The sequence below is a fragment of the Erithacus rubecula genome (assembly GCF_903797595.1).
Source record: "Erithacus rubecula genome assembly, chromosome: 2".
Lineage (NCBI taxonomy): Eukaryota > Metazoa > Chordata > Aves > Passeriformes > Muscicapidae > Erithacus > Erithacus rubecula.
This window is the reverse complement of record NC_136685.1, coordinates 34,531,111-34,556,737: the sequence shown is the minus strand read 5'-3', so window position 1 is coordinate 34,556,737 and position 25,627 is coordinate 34,531,111. Positions and strand designations below refer to the sequence as shown.

The following is a 25,627-nucleotide window of genomic DNA, read 5'->3' as shown; positions in this document are numbered from 1 at the left end:
GAATGATGGACCAGTCTGACTGTCAGGTGCCCTGTGGAGAGACAGAAAAGCATTGGCTGCTTTTGGTAGTCAGCAGAGATAGTAAAGGCATCTTCATGAGACTGGAGCTAGCTACATTCAATTTAAATGGTTTATTCTCTTTCTCAGATGGATAGGTTAGGATTTTTTTCACATTTTGCTCTGATTTAACATAAACTGTGGCTGCATGTTGCTCATCTCACTCTGTTATTCAGCCAGGCAAGAAAATTTGAAATGGGTTAGATATTTTAAAGATTTTAAATATATTTTTCCTTTCTTTCTGAATATAGGGGATAGAAGGAACCTGGAAAATTATAGATTTCCTAAGAGTTAGCTATCTTAATTTTTAGGAAAAAAAAAAAAGCTTATGCCACTGAAGTTTTTCCCAGTGAATGGCCCAGATGATGAGGGTGGGGGAAGCCTTTCTCAGCAGGGAGGGGAAGATATAATCATGTAATCTGACATTCTTAGGCAATGGTCTTGAATTACATCAGTCTGATTTGATAATGAACTATTGCTGAAATGGGGATGCAGTTCAAGCCCATTCTTTTTCCAATCACACCTTGCAGACCAGCTGTAATGTAGTGAATCAGCTTCCAAAAGAATGCTCCTCTGTGTTTTTGGAAATTATTTCTGTTGGGCAGATAGGCTGGTTTCTGATAATCAGATCACATATGGGCAGGAACACTGACCATTGCTACTGCTGAACAATTTCATTCCTCTTGAAAATAAATAAGTGTACAAGTTGGTGTTGGTGTTTGTCCTTGCCCAGGACACAGCTGTTTCCCAGACCAGTGCTACTGGTGCTATTGTTCTGATGCACACCACCTCTGATAGTCCCGTGTCCAAGACTTGATCCTTTGGGATTCTAATTCTGACTGACTGTCCGAAAATAGGATAAGGAATAAAAGTTTAATTAAGGCAGGCTCCATGGAGTCCTTAGTGTGGTGGGAGTTTCTGTCTTGAAATTGCTGAATGTTGGTTCAAGGCCTTTCATCAACACTATGGCAGGAGCACTGGCACTGTACCAGCACTGAGGATAAGCATTTTGGCTGAGAACTGCCATCATTCCTAACTGACCTTCTGTGAAGCACTAGAAGCTAGAAGAAGTACCTCTCAGGAAGAGCAGTGATGGTGCATTATTTGAATACTGTTATGGACTGTAATATTTAAAGGGAAGAAGGAGGGATGAACATACTACAAAAGGAGAATTGAGAAGACAATGTGCTGAAGAGATCAGAATTAATTCCCAAAGGGAAGGAATTTCTAGACAGTTAAATTTGATAGTTTCTCTCCCACTTGAAATCTGAAATACGAGAAAGTAGCATGTGCATGATAGGTAGATAGATGGTGTGAATTACGGATACAAGAATCTCTGCAGCATTGTTCACTCCTTTGTATAAACAATGCCCATTTAACTGTCTACTAAGATGCAATAGTGGAAGAGTGTTTTTAATACTGAAAGTGTGTATTGCTCAGGATACTTGTAGTTTTAATTAAATGGCCAGCAGTTGCTAAAAGGTTCTTTTATATTAGAATAAGTACCTTTGTAAGACTGGGGTCACTTAACAAAGTACAGGGAAGAGTAGGTGCTGTATTTCTTCCTTTGTAAAGTAATTACTGCAACTTACAATTGTTAAAGACTGTGATCATCAGTTTTCTAATAGGAAAATTCATTTAAGTCAATGCTTTGGCAGGTGTTCATATTTTGTGGAAAGATCCATCTTCCAGATTGCTAATGAATGGCCAAGCAAGTCTCTCGGTAGTTAATAATATTGCTTAATTGCTGCAGTCAGATAAAGCTGCCATCTAATTTATTGCTATTCTGAGCATCTGAACACTAGAAGAATGATAGGCCATGAGAAAACCTTATGAGGTAGGTGGTTAGTTGAAGTCATTACCTTCGATTTTATACATTTCCTTCTCTGTCAGGTGATCTTTCTAACGTTTGCCTGCTTTGGCAGAAAATCAGACATGTGGCCATACCCCCTGCTGCCCCCACTTCCACTAGGCAGCTGTTTTCAAACTAATATACCTTACCAAGGCACCACACAGCCAGGAGTTTTTTCATGGGTTTATGTATCTGTAGTATGCTGGAAAAGGATGCTGTGTTTTCCTGCATACAACTAATGAAACATAATGCATCCAAAAACATGTGTCAGTCAAACCTCTGGACTGCATGTAGCTTTTCAGTGTGGATGGAAGAAGTGCAGTGCAGTGCTGTTCATTCTGCAGTGGAAAAGATTGCTAATCAGAGTAATCTAATGATCAACAGAAGACACAAACTTCACTTAAGAAGTAAATGATTTAAGGAAAAAAACACTTTGCAAGTGCTGGAATGGATAAAGAATAGTGCGTGACACTGTGCTGGTTTCACATGGTGGGGAGGAGCCGCCTGAGGGAAGAGCATGGGGCCTGGAAGCAGGAGGGCTGTCTCCTCTCTGGGAACTTCCCCTGTGAGCTGCAAGGACCAATCAGAGAGCTCATTTAGTAGTTGACATCCAAAGTAACCAATTAAAAACTTACTTTGCTTTCACAACTCAAATTGGTAAAGTTAAACCGGTCTCTTTTGGCTTCTGACCTCCGTGTAGGTGAGGTGGGCTCCAGCCGGGGCATCGGCCCGGCTCAGGGCTCGGTCTGGCTCCTGCTGGGCTCCGCTCGGCCCGGCTGTTCCCTCTCCATGCGGCATGGCTGAGCGGGGGATGGGGGAGCCCTCGGAGCTCTCTCCCTTTTTCCCTGTTCTGAGAGGAGAGGCCCCCAGCTGACCACGTCGCAAAATAATTCCAGCATTTTCCACGTGGTCCCGGCGGCCACGTTTTTTCCAGCAAGGGCTTGGCCCAGCTCCTTCACTTTCTGCATGCAATTTTAACCCTTTTAATGCCTGAATGAGACTCTAGATCTTCTGAGCTCCCCGGAATGAAAAGAATAAAACAAGGAGTCCACTTAAGTCAGGGAAATGAAAACTAAGTTTTCCAGATGGGAAGAGATTGAAGAGATGCCACTGATGAGTAGCTGAAAACCCTTTTTTGTGGGCTATAAGAGGACTGTAACTACACTGAAATTTCTTTAAACTGTGAAATATACTTGGGGAAGTTACAGTGCTTGAGAATAAGATCTTTTGCCTTGAGGGAAATGGGGCTCTCTGTTTTGGGACTAGGAATACGGACAGAGACATTTCATAGAAAAAGAGATGAAGAGAATTTTGTCTTTCAGCAGCTTGCCTTTAAAAGTAATGCCCCAAGTGTGCAGCATAGCCCATAACACAGCTCTAGAGGGACTGTGGGGATGGGAGGAGATTCATGGTTTGCAGTTGTTCTCCGGGCAGATGCAGATTATGAAGGTGAAGACACCCCCTAAGCCTAAACCAAAAAAAGGAACTTTTCTCTCTAGAGTGAATTGAAATGATTATTTAAGTAGATAACTGACTGAAGTGTTCTCTGTATGTTGCTGTTAAGAAATGTGTAAAATGAAGGAAGGGGGAGGTGGGAATAATCTGGAAATCTTTTTCTGAATTTCTTTTTTTTGTGTTATTAATAAATTTCTTCTTATACACTTTTAAGCCTGCCTTGTTTTTGCTCCTAAATCCCATCTCTAAAAGAAATTAAATATGTTAAAATTGGCAAATCCAAGTCAAACCCTGACAGACATGAAAACTTGACTCAAAGTCTGTCAGTCCTGCAGCAGGACAAGACTCAATTGTAAGCGAGTTTTACAAAATTTTCTTAAAGTTCCATGTTTACTTGACAAGTAGAATCCTAGGGATGCTTACCCAGGGGTGGAACACCAGTATTCAGATTAAATACCAACAATGTTAGGATTCTTTTTATCAAGTCTTGTACTGTGCAGTATAGGAGGACTTGATCCATGCTCAGGACCACCTCTTTCATTAATTGTCTTTTTCTGGGAGTTAATGGAAAGAGGTTCATGGTTTTTTCCACTGTATGTGCTATTAAGCTGTCTGGAGACAGCTATGGTCTTTTTTAAATCTGCATCTCTCTGACAGTAGTAAATTCCCGTGTCACTGCTCAGGATCAAGTAGACAACAGAGGTGAAAAATTATGCTAATGAATTGCAATAACCATCTCCTTTTTATGAGAGCGCTTATGCATAAGATCCTGAATCCAAAGTGCTACATTACCTTGTACAGCTTTTTATTGGTAAACTATAGCAACTAAACGCAGCAGCTAGCAGTTAAATACAGCTTTATACTGCTGAAGAGGCTCTTTGGAACAAAGTGAAGTATATGGGTAAAATTGTTAAAGTGTTAGATAAGGTTCTCAGGTTACCATGGTTACATGAAAATTTTTGCATTGTATCATAGATTAGGATGCATAGGATGAAGTAGCCAAAACAACTACGAAGTCCAATGCATATAAACTACATTTCTAAACCACACAGCATTGCCAAATAGAAAGACAAATAGCTCAGGATATTGGCTGCTGGCAAATCTATGAATCAATAAAGAGAGGCCTGAAGGAGGTTTAGAATATATGTCATTTGTAAGTCTGCATTATTTTGAAGTTACAGTCTTAATTTTTAAAGACAAATGAAAAAAAAAAAAAAAAAAAAGAAGGAAAGAAAAGACCTCAGTCATGTAAAGAGTGGAATGATTTTTTGTAAGCTTTTTCCAATATTGAGATCTGACATTTTGCTGTGAGACCTTCAACAAAGAAGGTTGATGAAACATGGATAATACATTTCGTGCACTTAGGCTGGCAGTAGCACTTAAACTGGAAGCAGTTTATTCCCATGGAAACCTATTTGCATTTGGGCCAGAAGTGACTTTTTTCCCCCCTCTGTTAGCACTGCTGATGTTTTAGCATAATATAATTGCTGAATATTCACAGCAAATTTGAAAAGTATTTTTAAAATGTTGAGTAGCTGTGAAATGTAAAATGGAGATGTATTTTGTGCCATTTTTTTGTATAGGATGGAGGCATGTTACTGAAAAATGTTAGGCAGCCTTTGATCTTCTATTATTTATGCCTATAAGAAAGAAAAAATTGTGAATTATAAATCTGTTTATCCTAAACAATTTTTTTTTAATGCAGGTGACAAAAGAACTCAAACAGTATGACAACAAAATTATAGAGTGCAAGTTTGAGAACAACAGCTGGGTCTTCATGAGACAGAGGATAGACAAAAGCTTTCCAAATGCCTACAGCACTGCCATGGGTGAGTAGAAAAATTTGCTTTAGAAGTTGCTCGGCTAAAGTTTTAATATTTTACTTCTATTTTAAGCAAGAAAGGCGATCTGTTCTCATTTCTGGTCTGAGTCCTGGCTCATTACAGTAATGCTTCATCTTGCAAATGCTTATGTCATCACTAGTTTTTAGATAGCATTAATCCTCTGGCTGCAGGGTTATTTGATAAAGTCAGTCAAACCAATGCTCTGAGCAGAATTTAACAAGTGACACAGAATCAAGTGCCTAAGTCTTTGCAGAATGCAAACACTTGTGCAAAGATGCCTTTAAATTGCAGGGCATGCCTTTCAAGTCAGAGCCAAGAAAGTTTTTATTTACACTAGCATCCCTTCAGCTGACATCGGTGCCTACCATTGTGTTGGCTTGCTGGGATGTGATGCAAACTGGCACAATATGAGTGGAATTAGTTAAACAAAAAATCCATTAAAATGCCAAAAACATTATTTGGCAGATGGGCTAGAAAATTAATAGGAGAAAAATGTCATCTTGAGTTTCAACAATAGCTACACTAACAATGAAGCAGGGAAAGTAATGAAAGGTGGGGATATATTCATGCAGAGTTGTGAGACTTTTATGTTCCTCCACCAAAAAGTATTTTGCCAAATATTGCAAATTAAATGATGTTATTTACTTTCAGATGAAGTATAAGAGTTTGTGTAGAAATGTGTGTGAGGCTGAGTAGCAATAAACATATTGAAACAGACTTTTGTTAAGTGCCAAAATGAAGTTTAATCACATTTAAGACCATGCTAATTACCAGGGCTGATGTAGGATTTTCTCTAGACCCTTCTACTTGCATTTCTGCTTGAGCAGTGGGTAGATTTTCTTGACTAAACACAATGTGGTCATTTTGCCAGGAGATAATAAATCTGTTGACACCTTAGGGAGACAGCGTAGAATGTAGCAGAAATACTTACTGAGCAGTCCTGTCAGGAGAGAGGAATGGACCACAAAACTTATACAAGTGAAACAACATCTCTTTGTGACCATGACCTAAATTTTTATTCTCTGGTTTACCTTAGTGTTCCATTAGTTAGTTTTCCCTGGAGTTTTCATTTTTTCTTTCTTTTGCATTTATAATGCAGTTTTGTTATTCCTGACCCTTTTTCTCCCAAAACACAGTGAGCTCCCTAAAAATTAAAAGAATGTAGGAATAATTTTAAAGATATGTTTCAAATTTTCTATACGAATTTTCAGAACAGAAAGTTTTCTTTTGGCTTTGAGTTTTCACTTTTGATAATTTTTCAAAATCTCCAAAAGTCATACTTTTATCATTTGAGACTTCTTTCTCTAGATCCTCTCTCCTCTTATTAGCTTTCTCTTGATGAAAAATGCTATTTATTTTTCCCCATTCCCCAAAAAAATAAACATCTGTCTGAATCTTGCTTTTGGGCTTTGTTACCTTTCCAGTTGAAAACAGGAAATCTTTTTGAGTGATTAAGCTAAGGCAGCGCTCAAAAGTTGATACTGAGTTATACCAGTTGCCATGTGACTCAAATTCTGTTCCTAAATTACTTGTAATCATAGTTGTTCCCATTTGCTAAAGTCAAATACTGTGCAACTCCTAAAGCACCTTTTCACCAAAGTGTTTTATTAATTGTAAAGTAATCCTTTGGTTCTGGTGTTCTTCAGGAAAGAAAGGAATGCTTTTGAGAATCACTGTTATTTGTTATAATGCAAGTACATTTTAAAGAGTTCTAACATTTAGTACTCTAGGGGGTCAGTAGATTGTTTTGCATGGAAATTGCATCCTTACTGTGGCCAGCCCTTACATGCTATCAATTATCCTCTGGTAATTTTGTGCTTTCTTCCAAGATAGTCATAGGATTCACTCTTAATTTCATCTTCCTTTTTTCCTTTTTTTTTCTCCTCTAAGTCTCTCAGGAGGATTAATTAGGGGAAGGCAATGTTACATAGGAAAGTATTTTAAAATATTTCATTTGTTTAAAGTGAAGTGAGCATATTTATTTGTTCCATAAAATCCCATGGGCCATGACTTACAAACTGTGGTCTGGGGAGACATGTTAAATATCCCAAGAGTGCCCATGCATGTGTGCCTTGGCCACCACACAGCACCGTGACTGCTCCTCTGTCACATGGTCTGGTGTTTTAGACATGCCATTTGCTTGGTGTCGAGTCTTTCTGCCCCGTTAAGGTATAGGGGTTTAAAAAAAAAAAACCCTGCCTTGCAGGTTTAGGGTATTTATAGTACTTACTGTTGGAAAAAATAAGTTACCATAATTCAGATATTTTCAATATTAGAAGCCAGCCTTGTTTCCATCTACTTGGATTTGATGTGTGTTTCAAAGCCACATCTCATAAGGCCTTTGTTGCTGTTCCTTGCCTCAACAGGATGTCAGTTCTGGTGGTTTTATAGTTGCTTCAGGGAGCCTTACACACAGGTGCCTTTAGTTTGTTTTAGAGGGAGACATTCCCATGAGAGTAGAAGCTCCTGGCATTGCTTTGCTCTCTGGGGGGCAGAGCAGAGATTCGTGACTCCAGACACAGCCATCCTGTCAAAGCGTGTGTCTAAGGCTTCATACATGTGCCAGAGAATGTTGTTATTTTGCCAAGAGGGGGTGAAGTTATTGAAGTGCCGACTAGAACAAATCAGTTTAGTTACATGACAGTGTGTGCTTTGTTCCCAGCTGTCTGCAACAGCATCCAGAATCCAGTGACGAAGGAGATGCTGTTTGAGTTCATTGACAGATGTGCAGCAGCTTCCCAAGGACAGACGCGGAAGCACCACCTTGATCCTGACACTGAACTCATGCCACCCCCGCCGCCCAAAAGGCCTCGTACCATAACATAGGGGCTGGGCTCAGAGGATCCTGTGTGTGCACAGTTCTGCAGGAGGTGACATGCAGGCACGAAGGCTGGGAAAAGAGAGATCTGAATTGCTCTAAATACTTGTGTGTGTTTTTTGAGTTTGGTTTTCGTTTTGTTTTGTTTTTCTGAATTCCACATACAAATGGACGTTGTTTTGTAACTGATGAATTCAACCTTACCTTATGGTATTTGAAGATTAAAGTTCCAAAGGTTTAGACAAGAACCAAGTACAATGAAGTCAGTGGAAAGCTGCCTTGTTTATATATGGATCTCTTTTCACCTTTAATTTATAATGTCAACAGTCTGGAACTGAGGAAATACTGGGATGCCGTACTTTTTAGGAGCTGTGTTCAAAAAAAGGAGAAGTGGTTTTTTTACTGTTGTTATTAAACTGGCTGTGATTTGTCACCCATAGTATAACAGATCATAGTTTCCCTGCATTTCTGAGATTTGTGTTTAACAGCAAACAGCAATGTTGTTTATGTTCTCTGTTGATTAAAAACTAAGCCGCCTTAGATTACTCTAATTTCAAAAGTAGCTGGGTTTTTGTTGTTGAAATATTAAAAAAGCGAATTCTTTCTGTAAATAGCATCCCACAGAAACAAGGGAATGTGCTGAATGTTTGCTTTTTCCCCATGTTTGAACCTAATGCCAAATGTATAGTGGGCTGATTTTAGCTTTGCCTTTTTTATCTGTAGATCAGAAATGTACCAAATCCTTAGTATTAAGGTCTCTGTTAAAGAGACTGTTTCTAGCACAGGGCTTAGTTCTCCACAGTGATACCATTGTAAATAGTACAAAAGAGTACACATCACTGTGATATGCAAAAGTAATAAGCAGCGCTGATAATGAAGTTTTGCATCCAGGCACAAAATGTCAAAACAAATTCCAGGCAACTCCTGTGTAAAGGAGAAGGTAGATTCAGTGGAAGAGAGCCACATCAGACAGAAAGTGTCCTGATTTACATAATTGCAGGGCAAAAGTAAGTCATTTTGGGGCGATGGATGAGTGTCCCAGGGAACAGGACACTCGTTTTAAAAGATTGGGTTGGCTGTCCTGAGGCGCTGTGCTCATCCTCTGGCTGACTTTCTTTCTTACCAAATGAAGAAGCACATGAATGCCCTAATGGCTTTTGTTGCAGCGGACTGGCAGATGTTCATAATACTAATTTTGAGAAGCTGCCGTCTGGCTGTCTAAGAGAGGAGTTGTTCTGAGCTGGGATTAATTGGAAACCAAATGCAGATTTTAAAGTTTACTGTCCATTTATCAAGCAGGGATTGAATTGGCTCTTTCTATCATTTACTTAGTGTGTGAGTCATCCATCCATTCACTAGTCTGATTAGTGAAGGTCATTAATTTGTTATAACTAAAATGCATTTCTGTTTAAATGAGTTTTCATGTTTGTTTGTAAACAAAATTTGCTCCTGTATTTTTTTTTTCTATATGAAAACTTTATGACTTTGCTTTGTGGTGGCTTCTCTGGTTATTTCAACCTGTTGTATAAGTGCACACGGCATCATTTAGATGGCGTTCCTGGTTTCTCTTTCTGGATATTCCTCATGTGTTTTAGAGAACTGAAGGAGTTATATATGTTACTTTTTATACTGTGGTAAAACTTGAGGGGAAAAAATGCTTTCATCAAAGTTCTTTTTTCAACTGTACATAGTTTCTGCACATTATCTATTGAGAAGATTTAATATCACCTATGCAAGGTTGCAAAATGATCTCTTAAAAAGAGCCTTATTAATTTGATGTGAAAACCTATGCATCCTCTGTGCATCTTGCATTGAAACACAGTTAATTATTTCTTTGCTCGGTATGAATAATTTCCCCCAGATTATACTTGTCAGTGAAATTGTCATAACATACACTTTGTCACTGCTCTCCATGGTTCATGGCAATTACAGTGGTTTGATGATTACAGCCTTCTCTGTGAGGTTAGGACATTTCATTTTTTTAAGAATGTGTCCAGGTTATTTCTGTCTTTCTCCTTCCCAGTTCTTGTATCTTGTATTTCAGCAAGACCTGGCTTCTGATTTACCTTTTACTTCAGAGCTGCAGCACTGCAAGCTGTCTTCCATGTGCATTCCATGAAGTCCATGTACGTGTTTTGGCCCTTGTATTTTGACAAATGTCTTTTTTCCCACTCTCAGTTTGAAATGGATATTTTGAAAGAGTAATGATTCTGAGAAGGTACAGAGCTCCACGTTCACATTTGACTGTCGAACTTGTCTTGCACTGTGACCTGTAGTTTTTCAGAGAGGTCAATCACCTTTACTTTTCTGTAAGGGGAGGCTCCTGGGGAAGGTTTGAATGAAGGTGGTGAAAACAAATGGACTTTCACTTGGACCAGATGGGTTTAATGCTATGAGAAATGCAAACCTTCTTTCCGTGCTACTAGATATTTAAAGAGACTGAAGCTAAAAAGTAAAGGAGAGTCTGTGCCAGGAAAATAATGATGAGGATGAAAAACAATACCCTAACTTGTCTTCTCTTTGGTGTACAGCATGATTTCATCCACTGTTTTGTCATTTGTTAAATATATAATTAAAATTTGGGTTCAGTGGAGTTTCCAGAAAATGTAAGTACATTCCTCTAAAAACCATGTATTAAGTATTTTAATAAAGTCAATGGTTTAAAATACTTTCCCTAAAGATGTATCTGCTTTTGATGCCTTTCCAGTGGTACTGTGGTACCAGTGCAAAGTACAAAGATACCTCAGTGTTACTGTTGTGCAATCCTTCAAGAAAATGATCCACATTTTTCAGTGGCTTTTTCTGAGGCAGGAGCCCCCCAGCCCAGTGGTGGCCATGATCCATTGTACCCTTTTTAAATGCAGTTTGATCTTGCTGCAAATTGAACCAAAAGGAAAACAATTGATGCCTGAAGTACATATTCTATGGCAGGCTAATGTTATGTAGCTTATCAATTCAGTGTTAAGTACAGCTGCATGAAAAGTTGTGCAAGGGATCTGTGGCAGTCTTCTCTGACTATTTATCATTCAGCATGACCCTACAGCTGGTAGCCCACCTACTTGGATCAGCTCCTCGACTTGTATTGTAGTAAGGCAGTTTCCTTTTTCTAGTTGCAGCTGTCTAGGTGGCACTTTTCACAAACTAAAAATCCTGTCTTGATTTTTATCATTTCTTTTTAATTAAAATCCTGCCTCCACTGCTGTTATGTTCTTGTTACGTGCACAATTCTTGCAGTGCTTCTCTCAACCATTTCTGACTTTGTAGTGCTTCAGTGCAAATGCCAAACCCCATCTGACGCTTGTGCCCACCAGGAGAGGTATGGTAACTTCTCTATCCCCTGCTCAGTCCTCTGCTCTGCATGCATTAAGGAAGGGATTGATGGGCCTGGGCCAGCATGTCACACTGTGTAGGTTGTGCTGGCTTGGTTGTTCACTGGAGCAGTCCTTCAGGATCCCTGCTCCTCTGCATGGCAGCTCTTCACTTCTGTGCCTAAGAGGTGTGACTTCATATTTGCATAATGTGTAAGGCATAATTGTCTCAGAGTATTCTCAAAGGTGATGGCACTGCAAGGTAATTTCCTAGGATTCATCTATACTCAGCAGAGAGAGAAAGGCAGCTGAAATCAGATTTGTTCCTCTTGCATCTCTCATGCAGATTTTTGTCTCTTCAGTGCATCCTCTCAATTCTTTCTCAATTGGTATGATAAGTCACATTTTATATTACTCCCCTGTGTTATTAGGATTTTGTAAGAGAAGTGTTAAATATTTTTATTTCATAGCATTGAAACTCTTGCAATGTCAGTTAAATTTGTAAGGTCATTAAAAATATCCAATTAGTTGGTCAAGAGCTATTTATTTTCAATGGATTATATTGCTTTCCTTTAGTCCTCTGTCGTGGTTTAACCCCAGCCAGCAGCCAAGCCCCACACAGCTGCTACTAAATCCAAGCAGTCCTGCTAACTTGAATGGAAATAACATTTGGCTGAAATGCCTTAAATAGCCAGACCACTTCTGTCCTATGCTACAGCATAAGGTTTGCTCTCACTTTGCCTGGGGGCTGCTGCAGCTTCCAAGGCTCACAACTCCTGCAGAGGTTTGATTTCACCTGTATCCCTTTGTTTTCAGTGTCAAGTTTCTATGCTCTGTGCTTCTGGCACAGCTCCTCAAGCTTGAGTTCATCCTTACACCTACCTACCTGCTTTTCCAGTTGTCCCATGGTGAGGTGTGAGACAGAGAAACCTGTGTCCTGTGACAGGTCCCCCACTCAGTGCTCCTCCCAGCCTTGAGGATCGATGGTTAGGCAGCACTGTCCCTGTCAGTCACGCTTGTGCAGGGAAATCAAAGCAGCATCTACCAGCTGTGACAGTATCCACTGTATAAGCAAGGAGCCCTTTTCCCCTTCCCTCCCTCATGACCCCATCTCCCTATTTCATATACAAAGGTAGGACATACTTTTTTCAGTGACATCTGGATAAATTAGTTAATGTTTGCAGTGGGAGTATAGGTTAGCGCTCTTTCTGCTTCCCTGGTGAGAGTCTGCTGAGCCTCTGCAGAGATCTGTAGGGCTGAGGTTGGGGGTTGATGGAGACATTTACCAAACAGTTTTCCCTCTGTCAGGGCTCATTTTAATCTGGTTCATTTCAATCCAGAGTCACCAGGGGGTGGGAGCATGTGAGTATGAGCCTTTCAGTGATGTTCATACATCCAGAAGTGTGGAAATATAGAAGACAGCAAACTTGATAAGGGAGCAGTAATAATACTTTTTTTTTCGGTGTTACAAAGAAACCTAAAGTAAAATTTAAGTGCAAACCATTTCCATTTCTCTTTGCACTGGATGTAAAAACAATAGACATTTTAAAATCAAATTATAATCAAATCGACTCCCATTATAGGAATTTATTTCATCAGAAATACTGTTCATGTCTCTTTTCTCCTTCTCCACCCTCAGTATCTTTCTGTCTATTTGACTAGCAGAAGGCATACTAATTGGGTTCAGGAGCATTCATCTATGATACTTTGAGAAAATTAAGTTTTGATTAACTCTTCTACTCAGAACTTCCTCTTATGTGGGGAGACGATAGCATTATCATATGAAATAGGTCTGTATAAATGCCAAGTACATAACACTGGAGGAACAGTATTTTGTTATTAAAATACACTTCAGAAGTTTCTGAACTAATTTCATTGTCAATGGATGGGAAACTTTAATCCAAATGTAAAAAATTCCATTCCAAAAGGTGAGATGATTCAACAGAAAAAGCTTTGAAGAAGAGTACAAATTTCCACAGACTGATGTGGGTGCAGGAGGGAATGCTGAGTGTTTCTGTGGCCAGAAAACCAGTGCATTGCAGTGGGAGCAACTGGAGACCAGGCAACAATACAGAGGACACCATACAGATGCTACAGGTTACTCTTGTGAAGGAAAGGGCATGAAAGGCAGCCAGGACTGATTGTGTCTCATGTACAGAAGAGGAAGGGAAGAGGTAAAATAATAGTGAGATGGCACTGGGAGTAGGGAACTCCTGTGGAAAGATAAGAGCAGAGCAGCCATCTGAGTGACATTTCAGTGACACTGAGAAAAGAGGCACACAGGGAAAGAAGTTGGTGAGTGGGGGAAGCAGAACAAGAGAAGGCAACAAGGGCTGGTGTGAGGGGTGACCTACCCTGGAGCCAGGAGACTCAGGTGCACTGCAGAGAGAGGGTGGCAGCAGAGGGGGAGGACCAAGAGCCACCGTGTTTATTATGTCCTAAAACAACAGAGTTACAGACAAGACATTTTTCTTCTTCTAACAGCTGTGCTATTCCTGAGCTCCAAAAGCTTGGGGGTACAATTACATCCTTGAGCATGAGCACACTCCCAGATCACTGGGAGTAGCACAGTGAATGAGACACATCTCTGCATCACAGCACAGGGGTGTGGAGACACTTTCAAGTCCCTTTTAGGTAAATCAGTGCTGTACAAACCCACGTGCAGAGCCAATAGAGCTCCTCAAAAAACTACAGATTTTACTGTTGCAGCAGCTGGGTATGGCCTTGGCCTTCCTGCTGCCTACCCTGGCTGCATGGCAAGGGCACATTAGACTCTCAGGTTGGGGTATGTGGGGCCAGGGTATTACATGTTCCACTTACCTCATGTCCTGCCAATAGAAATACACATTTTACCTGTCTGTGTATTAATCTATGATGAAGAACTGAGCAGACTCCAGGACTGGACAGGTAAAAAGAGGTAAAAGACAGGCAGCTGTCTTTGCCAAATACTCTTCTGGTGAACTCCGGATTGAGAAGCCTCGTAAATGGGCCACAAACATGGCTGTGTTGTATTTCTAATCAAGTGGACCAAAAGAAAAGCAAGTCTGCTGAGAGGCCTGGCATTGCAGGATTAAGGGAACATATTCAGAGTGGCACAGAAGGAGTGCAAAATCAGAAACAGGTCTCTTTCCAGGGTAAACAAAAGCTCTGACTTATAATGAGGTAAGATAAGAATAGAAAAACAATCTTAGTTTGAATTCCCCCTGTCAGTTTGCTTGGCAGTCAGTCCTGTTTCATTGTACATTTTTGTACTTATAGTCTCTTTTGGTTCAGTTCATAGACTATTGTATGCAAGATCTTTTTAATGAAGAATTCTGGTTTGACAACATGGAGGTTTGAGACTCATAAAATAACTCCTTGGAAAGCACTAAGGAGCAAAACAAGTCTCTTTCCTTCATCAGGCAGTGAAAAACACCTCTGAAAGGTTTTCTGGTCTTTAAGCTGTGGTCTTCCAGAATAATTTACGTTCTCCTGCCATGGTAGTTTGTTCTTTTAACAGAAAAGATTTAGTATGTTACTATTTGGCTGAGAAATCAATCGTACGAAATCGATGATAATTCTGCTGCCAGGTAATACTTATCTATGTGAGTCAGTGACCTGCTGGTATTCTGGAGAAATAATCTACAGCAGGCAAATGCTGTAGTTTGAAGCAGTTGTGGTTGGCTTTGCACGTTTCACCATTTGCTGTTTTCGTCAAATCCATGTGTTTTATTCCTGAAACTAAGAGGAGCCTGTGCCAGCCAGTGTAACCAGCAGCTGGCCTCTTGCTTCCTCTTACAAACGACAAGCAGAAAAACACAATCTCCTTTGATTCTGCTGTCACAGCCAAGTCATTTTTCAAAAGTGCAGTAGCTGAATGAGGATGCTGGTTTCCTGTTGCTGAGCCTGGTGCACCCATTAGAGGTGGTGCTGGATTCTCCCTCCATGTGGCATGAGCTGCCTGATGCACCCCCCAGGCACTGCGAGAGCAGTGTGACTGCATTAGGGAAAAGGCTGGTGTGGCACCTTCCTTTCCAGCCCAGTCTCCTCCTGCATCTGTAGCAGTAAAAGTACAAATTGACTTTTTCCATCATGGCCTTACAAGAGCGTTGCCCCATGGAGGTGAGCCGAGACATTTGGATGCTGACAGATTTGTGTGTGTTTCCCACTGCACAGCTTTGGATTGCATGGCTTGGTAATGCTCTTCAGTCCCCTGGGCTGGAGGCTTTAGAGGAGAAAGGCACAGGTGTCTGAAGGAGGTGCATTTGTCCGATACGGTGGCAAAATCCTCTCTTCCTTTCCCTCCAGGGCACCACTTTATCAGCAGGGAAGGCAAGTTGGTCCCAGGGGAATAGGGGAGGCTGTTAAGCTCCAGTAAGAGGTCAACTGCATGGCTGGGTCATCCTGACTGGTGGAACTGGGCTGACCATCCATCAGTCCATCAGTAGCAAGTATGCAGGCACACAGGTCAGGAGCAAAAGGAGGTCACTTTCAGCTACAGCTCTGTAGTTACCAACTCCTGTAACTCTTGTGTCTTCAATTTACAAGAGCCGCAAAGCCCTTGACGCAGAGTGGCTGTGCAAGTACTAAGACCTTGTGGATTTGTGTATAATAACTGTTGTCCTTTAGAAATCTGTCTGTGCTGCTGAGGCTTCTTTATGCTTCACAGAAAATTAGAGGCATGCTCATTAAGATTTGGTCATGCTGGCCCAGAGCAGTGAAGGAACAGGGAGTGATCATGAGGCTTGCAGAAATTGAATGAGAACAGCAGCCTGTGACACTGGGACTCCTCACCCTGTTGATGGAGAAAAAAGTTGTGTGTACCTTGTCTCTGTGGAGCACTGTGCAGCAAATACCAAAAACCTGCAGCGTCTGCTAATGATAGCTTCAAGGAGGAAAAAGATCAGCTCTCACTGATTATGAAATCCAAAATTTACTGCATTATGTGGCAGCTCCTGCTCAATCCGTAGGCAAAATATTTTCTGAGTTTGTGGAGATTTGACAAAAATACCTATTCCACAAATCCAGTTGTGAGCACAGAATATTTCTACTTTCACATACAGCTTCAGGAAGGAAAACAGAACAATTCCTGTACAGGCAGCTGGGTTATGAAAACTGACAGAGCATTGCCTGTGTGAAGAGAGTTTAAATGATGCACAAGGGACTGGTTAGTGCGTAATATGCAAATGCAAATCTATCCGTGAGGCATTACAACTACAAAATGTCTCACAATTATGCTCTTTTCTCGAGAAGTAATTTCTTACTATGGGTTCCTCCCCCCTCACAGCAGCAGGGCTTCCTTTCCTGAGTGAACTGGTTCTTCTAGTCCTTTATCCCCTCTCCACAGTGCTAAAGCAAATGGACTGCCAGCCAAAGGGGTTTCACCTCTTGTGATGTTCCTTAGAATCAGATAATGACTAAAGGTTTTTTTTAGAACCTCTCAGATCATCAAGTCCAGGTTTGTTGTGCTACAAAAAGAGGATTCTTCTCTTGCTCGATGCTGGCCAGCTAGTCTGTGGGGTAAATAAATGGTGATCAGCAATGGCAATGCAATGTCCAGATTATTCACAAACACCATGTGCCCTTCAGTACAACACTCAGCAGGTAGAATTCAGGAAATTTTATCTGCACTTCCCATAAACTGAATTTTTTCAGCTTTGTTAGATGAGCCTTGAAAATAACTTGCAATACTCTGTGCAGATTACTTCAGTCTAGACACTGGAAGTGCTAAGACTCTCGTTTTCAGTTCCTGAACAGATTCTAAGTGACAATGGAACTCAATTCACAACCAAAGAGTGCCTGTTGTTCACTAAAACAAATGTACCAGAGTGTCACATCACCTCCCTTGTGCCCAGCTGCAGGTACTTTAGTGGCTAAATTCATTCTGACATTCAGGCAGGTGATCAAGTGCCACGATCCTGGCTAAAGGTGACCTACAACACAAGCTTGCATGTATTGTGCTAGGCCTTGGGAAGCCAGCCAAGCCATTTTGTATCACAAACCAGAAATTTTGTTTAGCAGATATAATGGAAGGTTTTGTTCAGACTTATTCAGAACAAACTCCATGAAACACTGATGATCATGTTGACATAAATTTACAGCACAGCAAAAATCTGGGTGAGCAACTACCAAGGTAACTTTCAGGTAGATGTGGTCCTCACAAAACCACAGGGGAGAGGAGGATATTATTTTTTCTTTTATGGAGCAGGATGTCAGCATCAACCATGCCAAACAGAACACCAAGTCTAGACTTACAGATGCAGACCCCAGTTTGTGCCACAACCCTTGTGGTGACAAAGTCATGCTAGTCCAAGGGCTCACAAGGTCAGGCAACGACATGTGTATACCTTTCCTCAGGGATACACATGCCCAAGGCCCAGCCCCATGCCCTTTTTGATGGCAATGTGGAATTTTCTTTCAGTCCTTCACAGAGAGACACATTCATTGTGCCGGTGTTGAGTAAGTTGCAGGAAGATGGGACCAACTGAAATGTAGCCAGATAAATGACTTTTTTGATACCTTATTTTCAGGAGAAATATTAACAAATTTCATTGGACAAGCACCTGTCTGAAATGGCACTCAGTGAGCTCTCATGTTCACATTTTGTAAGGAAGTTAAGACATTTCTGCTGCAGGGTGAGATAAAAGCAACTCACTACAGTCTCGTTTGTGCTACCAGCTATCTGTTCACACACAGCTGGTGATATTCCCTCTGATGCTGTTTAAAGACTCCAAGATGTTTTCACAAAGTCAGGGAATAGCTGAGATTGGAAGACACCTCCAGAGATTGTCTACTCCAGCCTCTTCTGAGGGCTGCATTTGTAATTTTTTAAATTGCATATTAAAAAGGAAAAAAGTCAGAAGAGGAACATTAAAGAGTTCTGTTTCTCATTAAAACAGGACAACTAATGTACATACAGTATGTTCAGTGACAGCCATTACCTAGTCAACAAATCATCTTCCAGAAAATCACAATTTCTTTCTAACATGAATGAATGGCTGTTGTGCAGTGTCTGGTGCACATACAGCACATATAGATTAAATCTGAGAGATAACATCTGTACAAACCCATTGACAATGTCCATTGCAACTCAAAGTTCTACAAGCAGATGGTATTTTAGAGGTTTTTAATTGGTGTCACAAATACATTCATTGGCAATAATGCTTAAAATAATATTCTGTGTTTCTGGAGTACTCCCCATCATTCTGAGGGCACAAAGCTATCCACTGACATTGGATTATGCTCCTGCAAAATGGTTCTTGTCCTGTTCTGCAGATGGTGATTAAAAGTCTGAGGAGTTGCTATTTGAAATGCCATTTCCATGGCAAAACCTATAGCTTCTCTCTGTTGAGCCATGGTCCTGTGACAGGGTACAAAATTGCCCTCCAAAATCTTTTCCTGCATATTCTCAAGGATGCAAGGACTGAAGTACCCACAAGTGCATAAAGCCTGCAGTAATTAGAAGATGATTTTGCAAAAAATATCTCCAATTTCAGCCTTATATTTAAAACAGTGTAATTTCCCAAATAGTAACCCAGTCTTGTTTCTTTATGTCTGTGATGCCTAAACCATTGCCACATCTGACTTTCCCTAAATGGGAATTCAAAGCTTCTGGTGGTTTGGAAAGTCTGCCTATTTCTGTTTTGCTCAGTATTGAGAAAAAATCAGTTGCTGCAAGTGTAGCTAACCATCTAAAGTCAAAACACAGTGATGTGAAGGCAAGAACTTCTATTGCCATGTTTTGGACTAGGGCTTCAATGCCCTGAAGGAGATAAGACTGTTGCAACCAAGGACTATGATGGGTCCTGTTGAAGGGAAGATCAATCAGCAGGTTCAAGGTGTGGATCAGAGGCAGCTCACAGACATTCAGTTAAACTGGTCTGGCTTTTCTTGGTTCCTTCTCTATTCCTCTGGATAAGGAAGAATTCAGCTTTATGTCATCCATGTGACTGGATATGGGGGTAGCATTTTCTACTGCTGTAATTTCCTCAACACACAGGGCTCTGTTCCAGAATGCTGGTGGGTAGAGAGAATGATGTGTAAACTGAGATCCAGGGAATAAGTATACTTGTTACAGCCAGAAGGACTGCATACTAACTTGTCAGAATGAATGTTTGCCAAGACCATTGTTAATTCCCTAAACTTTCCAAAAATGAAAGAGAATGTCAGCCCCAGCAAAATGTGATTGAAGTTAACTGCTTTGATGTTTCTTAGAGAAATCTTTGGGTAATTTCTCAGCCATGTCTGTGCATACTGCAGAATTAAATATTTGTTTCAACTTTACTGAGTCGCAAATTTCTCTGATACCTCGGTTATAGATTTCATGGCATGGTTTTGTCACTCATTAAAAACAGGGCTTAATTAAGCTCCTTGTGACATATTCCATGGCTCTGCCTCCATTTTGCAAGTGAATCCTTTTAATATACTGTTCTCTGATGTCCTTGGGCAGCTAATCATTCAAATAGCATTTTATATCTTTCTGAGAAATATTAGAAAAAAAGAGAGCCCTGCTGTCAAGATATTTTGTTTGTGTCGGTAACTTTTTATTATTGCAGAAGGTTTTTTGTTGGCACTCTGTGCTGTAAACAGAACTGGTAATAAGTCACTCCTGTGAAGTGGATTAAGTTTTGTTATAATAGAAAAAGATGTCAGAAAGTTACAGGAGTAAGTCCTAAACTGACTGGAGAGTTGAACACACTGTTTCATCCCCCTGTTCTCCCATGAAAGTGTTGCATGTGAGAAGAGGTTGTTTTGAAGTCCCTGAACCCTCTTGTGAAGCCTTTGATTTGATGAATTTCCCACTGTTCTTCCTTTTGATTTGATAACACGTAAGAGGTTAAACTAGGACATTTAGTTGCCTCTGTGTAGCAGTCTGCATTTCAAAGGTAAATAGACATTAGAAGGTTTTACTGTACCCAAGCTGTATCTTAATCAGCTTCACAGATGATTTTTCTCTCAAAGTCATCACTGAGAAAAGGAGATTTTATTGTTCAAGACAAGAGTGTTCATTAGGGCTGAGAGGGAAATGGTAAGACCCACAGCTCCCTGTGTAAGTTGCTCTGCCAACCTCTAGTAAGACATCTAACACCTCCTCTGCTGTGATGGAGCTGTCACTGGAAAGGGGATTTGAATAGTGACTTGCTGATAGGCCACCCATTGTGCCTTAGAGACTGAGCTGGATGGATTTTTTACAAATGAGCACCTTCATAAGGAGTTTGATATTAATTTTTCCCCTAGTCTGTGTAATATCCTACTTTGTAGCTTCCTGTGATTAAGAGAAGGTTTGGATGGAATCAGAACCTTTTTCTAAATCCATGAGACCTCTAATGAAATGATTCCGTTAGTCTCTTTAGTCTCAACTGACTTGACTTTTCCAGAAAGTACAAGTCATTTCCCTTCATCTCCCCCCTGTAGGACTCCAGCCATCCAGAACCTACAGAAAACTCATCTGGATCACTGTTTGTGTGGCCAAAAGGTTTTTACAACTCTTTCACATAGGCTGTGTTGTTAAAATCATCTTTCCTTGCTGTCTTGTCATAGGATTCACTTTCTGGAAATGACATTGTTGGCAATGGGACAGTGGAACTTTGGAAAAGTCATTAACACATCCTGCCCTTCCTGAAAAAGTATCCCTTTGCAAGCCATCTGCTCAGCCTGGAAAAGCTTTGTTCTTCTCATAGGTCATCTGAGGATCTGAAAGGAAAGAACACAATCAAAATAATTCAGGCACAGCACTTTATGCCAGCCTAGATCTGCCTTCAAAGGTGCAGGAGCAGGAGTCAGACTCAGAGCTTATGTGGGATGCAATAAAGTCTGCTGCACCAGCAAACTTTGTCAGGAGGACCAATTGCCTGATTGACTCACAGGGAAGCACCAGGTGCTCAGAGAAGAGCCAGACCCTCCAACAGGCAGATACAATAGACATAAGAAGCAGAGAAAAATGGGTTTGGTTTTGGTTTTAAGGTATGAAAATTGGATTTGATACTGGGATTAAAAGCAATTGTTGCAGCTGTGCCTTCACTGATAAAAGATCGTTTCTCTACAGATCTTCAGTGATGCAGCTCAGGAAGGTGATGTTGAGTGTGTAGGAATCTGGGAGCACAGGAACTGGTGCTGTTCATGAATGCTGAGGGCTCAGCCCTCAACGGGGCTCATTTATCCTCTTGCACAGAAAGGTGGGATTCATCATTAGCTGGGTCATTGCTGCTTGACCTTGCCCTGTCCTGAGAGTAATGCAAAGTATTCCAACATTTTTATTGTCTGCTTTTTGATCAGTGAAGAACTTTTTCCCACCTTGACTGATATTTGAACTAAGCTTGTAATGCTGGTTAGTAATTCCAGACATTGCAGAAAGAAATACTTAGCCATAGACATATGTCACAGTCTGAAATTAAAGCTCAATTTAGTTTAATTGTCCTTGATTTTATCAAGCATTCAAAATGACTGACTGATTTCACATGCAGAAAATAAATACAGAGAGAGCAGCTCAGAAACATCTTTCTCTTTATGGTAGTGATTTTATACTGTTTTCTGGTCTTCCAAAAGAACTTTTGTTTGTTCTGAACCTGATTAAATCTCTTAAATAAAGGCTACTTTGGTAGCATAAGAGGCCAACACAATTTGTGCAAAGGCATGGAATAGTTTCTTAGCACTGTATGAACATGGCTTGGGGTGATGATAGTTTTTGTATTAGTTTGCTAATATTTCAATGTTCCCAGAAGAGGTAGGCAATTTGGAGACCTGTGCAGCTCAGGCAGAATTAATGGATCCAGCTCAGCAATTAATCTTGGCCTTTGAATGAAAGTGACATCCTCCCACTTTCTCTAAAATCATGTGGCCACTTCAGGCTGTTCTGGGAAGATTTTCCAGAGATTACCTGAATTCTTCAGTATTATTCTCTTCACAGAATTTCTGCTGCTGCTGTTATTGCTGCAGAACCCAAGAGTGAGGGGGATGAGAAAACAAGAAGCTGGAGGAGGTCATTGCAAGAGCTGTTACAGGATTTTTACACTTTCATTAGTTTCTGATTCCAGGAGCCCCCGTCGTGGCCTGGGACCCATTGACAGAAGACATGCTGTGAAGATCTCTCAGTCTGCTCTGAGAAGGGAAGGAGGTAAGAACCAGTGGTGGATTGAAACCTCACCTTCCACCACACTGTGTCAAGAGAAATGAGTGGATACCCTGATTTGCAGCAATGGAGGGAGAGATGGCAGGTCCTGCTTCGTGTACTTCGAGACAAGTACTGAGCAGGCAGCAGGGAGTGCTGTGAGTCAGTAGTCTGTATTGTTTGGATGAATGTGGCTCCTTGATGGAGTCTCTGGCCTCTTGGGTACTCTGAAGCTGTCTGTAACATCAGTGGGAGGTATATGTCCTACAGCAACCCAGTTTACACACTCTGAATACTCTCTGGACCAGACATCATCCTTTTGCTGCATCAGTGCCTAAGGTTTTTTAGCTGAATATGGCCCCAAGGCTACCAGAATCTTTTCAGTTTGCCCAAGGATCTTTACGTCTTTTATCCTCCTGTTGTCCTAGCCCATTCTCAGGCTAATTTGTGTGGTGTCTGTCCTAGCTGCCCATGCAGGCAGGACATGCATGCAGAGTGTTGTGCTTTCCAGAACTGCCTGGCTCACTGCAATTTTTCAGATCCGAGTTTGTTGCACAGCCCTTGCTCCAGTAGGGTCTGAGGATCCTGTGAACAAACAGAGGGAAGAATCAGGCTCCTGGTACATAAGGGCTGCCCTGCTCTGGATGCTGTCCCTCCCCGGGCTCCCAGACCCGAGGAGGGAGCAGTGGATAGGATATCCATGGTGGCAGCAGAATGCCATCTGGGAGCCCTCCTTCTGCAGGGCCTCCTGGTCAGTTTGCCATATCTGGGCCATGATGTAATGGCAGCAGTGTCCAAGGGGACAGATGGCAGCTCTGCCAGCCAGACAGGACAGCTCATCTGACCTGCACACTGCTCTGCCAGGGCTGGGGAGAGGGGCCAGGGGACAGAGCGGTTCTCCCAACATCGACTTTTACTCAGGATAGACTGATCTCCTTTACAGAACACAGAAAGTATTTTATTAGCTATCTCTGCATAAGCTTTCTCTCCCGAATAGTTCCAGACAGGATGCTTTTTCACTTACTAAAGATCTGAGGATCATGTCCTCCATTGTTGGAAACTGTCCTACTTCCTTTGATTCCTGAGGAGCTATAACAGTCTATACCAGAAGAGGATGTGTTTCCTTAGTTTCTTCTTAATGGTAGGAAGGAGGTGAAATTTTCTTGCTAGGAATTGATACCTTTTTTTGATTTTTTGTGTAAAGAGAAGGAAATAATGTAATACAAAAATTTTTAAAAGTTTGTGGTACATGAATTACCTCTTTTACCTTCCTTGTTTTTTATAGCTTTGACATAAGACATATGATTCAATTTGGATTAAAACAGAAATAAGCTCGTTTTGCTCCCACACATTTCTTTAAAAGCCTGCACATTCTGCTTTTGATATTTTCCTACCAGATAATTTCTGAAGGGAATACTGCTGCCTCTGGCTTTTCAAAAGTTTAGCTGGTGTTTTTGGAAGCTTCAGAACCAATCTAATCCATTTTATGTGTGCATATGTGTGTGTGCATGCATGGAAGTTTGCGTATGAGAAGCTAACTGGAATGTCAATATACTAGTATATAAATCTGGTTTTGTGGGTTTTATTTTTTTTTCTTCACTATTTTCAGTTTCTTTTGTTTGAAACTTCTGGAAAAAAATTACAGAAAAGAAGTTGAGGTTTTTTGCATTCAGAGCATGGGTGGGTATAAGAGGCAGTGATCACAATTTTTTCCATACAGATGCATTTATTTAGATTTGTTCATAGACCAGAAATACCCCTTGGTACATTTTGTGTACTTTGAATACCTCTAATGCTTTGGATATCTCTAATTTCACTTGGGGGAAAACAAAAAAAAAAAAAAGCAGCCAAACTGATTCCCCAACTCAAGCAAAGAATAGCCATGCAGAATTCAGTGACAGGCCAGCCCAGAGAAATTCACCTTGTAGCTCATCCTTCTGCCATTCCCACCTTCACTCTCTTCTTTGCCTCTCCAGTGATGCCACATCCCAGAAGGTGGGACAACCAGCCCTGTATCATGAGCTGTGAGCAAACAGCCCAGCAGCTCTGTGAAATTCAAAGCAAGCCACCTAGGGCAGCACAAATGGTGTTTTGAGGCAGAGTGTGCTGTCCATGTAGCTCTGCAGTGCTTCCCAGCCATGGGCAGAGGCCTGGGAGCACAGGGAGAGGCTCCTGGGGGTGCCTGGCTGTGCAGGGGCTCCAGGACCCTGCACCATGGAGACACACAGGCAGCCCCTTGGCACCTGGCTGTGCTCTCCCACCTGTGAGGCAGCAACATCCCACTTGCTATTCTTGTTCATGCAGTTTTGACTGGCTGCTTGCATTGCCCCAACAGCCTGAAAATGGATTATTTCCACTGATGGCACCACCAGACCTCCTGGCAAAGTGGCTGCTGCTTCAGCAGCAGATTCAGTTTTCCCCAGGGCACAGAAACCTGTGTGACATGGCACAGCACAGCTGGAAATCAGATGCCAGCCTCCTTCAGACAAGCCAGCAGGCAGGGATGCCAAACAGGCTCAGCTATGGCACAAAGGCTGCAGTGGAATTGCCTCTATTGTGAATGCTGAAGCTGCCCATGAGCAGCCATGAAGTTTTTCTCCCATGTCACAGTAAGTGTGACTGAGCCTTTCCCTGAAAATAAATCAGCTTTCCTTGTGACAGAGCAGAGGCATGTGCAGGCACAACCAGCAAATACCCTTGTTTCCCTTGGCATGACTCTCCTGATCAGGGGATCAAAGGCACCCACTCTGCCTGAGAGTGTCTCAAGCTGAAATCCAGCCTTTGCTGCCAGACTGAAAACTGCTCAGGGAAGCAGGAGGGATTCATGAGCCCCCTGTGCCTGTGATGGCCTTGGTCACTGTGAGGTTGACCTCTTGGAGGCTTCTGCCCACACCCACCATATCCTGCAGATTCAGGGAAAGCTGGCTTTTCACTGAATGTTGTGAGGGCTTCTTCAGGCAACCAAACAGAAATTTTAATTGGCTTCCCTCCCCTTGCTATCCCCAGCTGTCCTTTGAGGGAACGTTATCTCTATACCTATCCCTAAAGCCTTTCCTGGTACGGCAGCTTGCTCTGACAGGGAGCAGTGGAATCAAGCTGGTGGTGGCTATGGGGCACAGCAGAGCCCCAAACATTTGTGGCCAAGGTGGCTTTCATGGTGTTCAAATGGCTTGGAAAATGTGGCATTAGGGAGAACTTCCTTGTTGC

General features: G+C 41.5%; 1 protein-coding gene across 2 annotated transcripts in view; it reads left to right on the top strand.

The window, feature by feature from the left end:
• RNGTT (RNA guanylyltransferase and 5'-phosphatase) overlaps window positions 1–10,694 on the top strand; it is a 186,010-nt gene extending 175,316 nt beyond the window's left edge. For both annotated transcript variants that reach the window (XM_079328454.1, XM_079328453.1), the window contains exons 15-16: window positions 5,070–5,193; window positions 7,871–10,694. In XM_079328454.1, coding sequence (XP_079184580.1) covers window positions 5,070–5,193; window positions 7,871–8,034 — 288 coding nt within the window. In that variant the 3' untranslated portion in view covers window positions 8,035–10,694. The remainder of the gene's footprint in view (window positions 1–5,069; window positions 5,194–7,870) is intronic.
• Window positions 10,695–25,627: the final 14,933 nt, after the last annotated feature.